This window comes from Plasmodium cynomolgi, assembly GCF_000321355.1.
Source record: "Plasmodium cynomolgi strain B DNA, scaffold: 0095, whole genome shotgun sequence".
NCBI lineage: Eukaryota > Apicomplexa > Aconoidasida > Haemosporida > Plasmodiidae > Plasmodium > Plasmodium cynomolgi.
This window is the reverse complement of record NW_004192715.1, coordinates 1-3,671: the sequence shown is the minus strand read 5'-3', so window position 1 is coordinate 3,671 and position 3,671 is coordinate 1. Positions and strand designations below refer to the sequence as shown.

The 3,671-nt window shown below is 40.6% G+C and overlaps 1 protein-coding gene across 1 annotated transcript; it reads left to right on the top strand.

The window, feature by feature from the left end:
• Positions 1-1,033: 1,033 nt before the first annotated feature.
• PCYB_002230 (hypothetical protein) lies at positions 1,034-3,384 on the top strand (the record flags this gene model as incomplete). Its single annotated transcript, XM_004227644.1, has 10 exons — positions 1,034-1,063; positions 1,103-1,156; positions 1,338-1,396; positions 1,574-1,691; positions 1,919-2,140; positions 2,306-2,372; positions 2,505-2,657; positions 2,873-2,966; positions 3,102-3,156; positions 3,280-3,384. 10 exons carry the CDS (start codon positions 1,034-1,036, stop codon positions 3,382-3,384), a joined length of 957 nt encoding a protein of 318 aa, XP_004227692.1.
• Positions 3,385-3,671: the final 287 nt, after the last annotated feature.

Genomic DNA, 3,671 nt, shown 5'->3' with positions numbered 1-3,671 from the left:
AGCCGTTCGTAATTGGCTGAGTGTTAGTCAGGCTTAGAAGAGTGCCACTAAGATTTAAATATTGCTATTCGGAACATTCACGTAATACTTTCCCTCTCCTTTGCTTTGGTTTGCCCCCTCTGCTTCGGCCTGTTAACCGTGCTCTGCTTTTCTACCCCTTTCTGATCACACTCTGTTGGTGGATACACTTGAAATGGAACTTTTTAAGCTCAGCGCGATCGCATGATAGTCCTAACCATCGCGCAACTTACCTCCTCCTAGACGTGTGAAGGGGGCAAAGAAAACAGAGAAATGGGGACTCTTTTTACCAAACGGGGTTTTTTCATTTAAAAAAAAGAAAGCGCGACCAGTTATATGCATAAGTATGAACATGTACATATATTACCTATATGTATATGTACCTATATGTACTATATTATGTATATAATAAATGCTTAATAGCAGGGGCGGAAAAGAAATATAAAACGCTCGGAACAAAATGTCAAACATAGCACGCTTACGCGCAAATAGGCAAAAAAAAAAAAATAGTGCGTGCGGCGGCACTGCGCGTGGCATGCAAATGTAAACATAACATTACCTGTTCAAGCATAAAAACGTGTGACGTACGATATGATTGCCTAAAAAAAAACAAAAATGGGCATAAAACTTTGTACATACATACAATGAACAACACGGAAGCATTTTGCTATTTCCAAACTGCCTCTTCTTCGCTTGTTTAATTTTTTTCTTTTATTTTGACATTTTATTTTTAAAGCATACCTTTGAACAGATGTGAAATTAACGCTCAAAGCTAATAAGCAAAGGAGAAAAAAAAAAAAATAAAAAAATATATAATATATATGTTATATATATATGTTATGTATATATGTGAGATAGGCCCCAAATTGCCTCTTTGGCAAAAATGAAACAATCAAACATAAATTCCCTTCTTGCATGACAGAAGATTGACCTACCAAGTGAAAGGCAAAACGAACTGAACATCTTAAAAGCAAAGGTAGGGATTGTTTCTTTTCAAATGTACACTCAACGAAAAATGAGTTGCATCGTTTTAGGTCTCCAAACAGTACAACATCCCTCACACATGCCTTTCCTTTCTGTTCAGAAAAATATCGAGCCAACGGGAATCATCATAGCGTGCTGTATAGGAACCGATTTCGTAAGATATAATTGAGAGCTACTTTATGTGACCTCCGTGGGGTCGTCACAGTGGTTGGTAGAGGCACACCGAAGAAAAAAAAAAAAGTGATCACCCGTAGCGAAAAATTATAAGTAAATGCTTTTATAACTATTGACCTGTTCGCCCTTGTCCTTTCTCCTCCTCCTTTTCCCCTGCGCAGCGTTTTTCAACATTCATTAAAGACTTTAAAACGCATAACATAAACAACGACTTTATCAAGTAAAGAGAAGCAAAATTTCTCACTGACTGTTGCGTGGTTGCTTTTTTTCGAAGCAACAGAGAGTAGACGCAGATCGGTTGGGCACACTGTAGAAGGCACTTACACGTGTCCTTACGATTGCTTCTCAGGTGATCGAATTAGCGAATAAATTTTTCTTTGTCTTTCCCAAACTTCAGAATAAAGAAGGTGTACAGTGAAGTAATATTTTGTTCCGCCTTTGCGCAAAAGAAGACTTTTTTTCTTTTTCGCTTTGGGTGCATCGTGCTGTGGGATTTCAGCATAAAGGAGAAGGAGGTAACGCGGGGGCAGTGGCAGGGGGATACATGCAGAGGGGGAAGGAAACGGAACATCCGCAAGCAAATAACAAACAAATTGCGAAAAAAGAAATAATGTGCAATTGTAAAAATGACAAAAAGGGGTAGGACGCCCCTCCGTGGATATCGCTCCGATGGGGCATCTTTTCCCAAGGCACATTAACCTCAATGTTATCCCTTTCCCCTTTTGTACCCTCCCCCGCTCAGATCCTATTTATCAACCTGAAGGACTACCTGAGTGAAGCGTACACCGAAAACGACAACGAGCTGGACAGCATGTTCTACATCATGAACAAAGCAGATGATTCGAACGACAACCAAAGTGCCAAGAATGTGGAGAGGTGTTCCTTCAAAATAAAGAATGACATTATATATATTTACACCAACGACATATTTGAGAAGTTAAGTTATTCGTATGCCTTTTCACAGGTTAAGCGGCGCGCCGCCAGGGTGCTACGCCTTCAGGAGTGTGCTTTGAGATTGCGCACACAGTTTAGCAGTTGCACAGTTTAGCAGTTGCGCAGTTGTAGAGCTTCCCAAACGTTGACACCCCCGATCCTAATGGCTTGCCACGTACCGCTAACCTCCCAACAGAGCGTAAAACTGTCCTACTTCGAAAAGGTGGTAGACGATACCATCGATAAGACAAAGAGCATCCCAGGTAACTGTCAGCTGAGAAGCGCGATCACCAATTCGGTTCGTATGTCCCACCGTTTTGTCACATCATGTTGGTGGGCCCCTCCCAAACGGTACATACATTTGTGCGCACCTCTCCTGTGAGTAATGCACACAGCGCTGCAAATTTTCAACCTGGGGATTTTTATAGAATGCCTCGCGAGGACCGGAAAAATTCAACTAAAGAAGAATGACATAAGCAAGAAAATCGGAGAACTGTTTGTTAACAGATTTTATATTAATATGAACACGGATATGTTAGATACCCCAGGTGAGGATCACTTCCCCTTAGCGTGCACCCACAGGGAGAGAGGCTGCACCAAAAAAGGGAAAGCCAAAAAAAGAAAGCGCTTTCGACGGATCATTTAAATGAACCAAGTGATTCCTCACACATGTGTATCTACACGCACACGTTTTTCCTGCTTGCGAAATAGCCATAAATCGAAGTAAACAAAATGAATATTTTTATTTTTATTCCTCCGTAAGAAATATTTTGGGACCACGACGACTTTACCGAAACGTACGAGCACTTTAGAAAATATCTGGATATCTCCAAAAGGGTCGAAATTTTGAATCATAGGTAAGGGGATCTTTTCCCAATTGGAGAGTCGTCGTGGCGGTGCAGAGGGAACTCCCTTTGGATGAGCACATGGTGTAGTCCGCACGTCATAACAAAATTTCACACTTTCATTCCTTGGCACCTCTCTCTCCGTAGATTAGACATAATTAAAGATCTCTACGATATGCTGCAAAACGAGTTAACCATTCAGGTTGGGCCTTACAAAAAGAAACATATAGGTGGTTTCATGTTCGTTTTGTGCGTGTTTATTTCTTTGGCTACTTTGCCCCACCATCATCCACCCCCTCCCACCCCCTCTCTTCATTCCTTCCAGCACGGTTACAAACTCGAATGGATAGTGATATATCTCATATGCATAGAAGTCATCATAGACATTGTCTGGACAATCATCATCAAGGGTGTTTTCAAGTGGGGCTAAGTCCTTGCCGTTGTGCGGATTAATTCATTTTTTTTTTTTTTCCTTTTTTTGCCTCGCTTCACGTAACAATTACATTACCACGATAGTGCTTTTTCCTCCCCCCCCCCAAAAAAAAAAAAAAACGCTTTGTTCATGTCCCATTTGTGTTCGTTTGTCTTACACAACTTGTCCAATTTTGTGAATTCCTCACTTCACCATTTTTAACATGCTTAAGGTGAAAATTTTAAAAACGTCTGCTTTTAAAAAAACGGCTAAAACAAATGAAAAGTCCGGGAATAAAAAAAAAA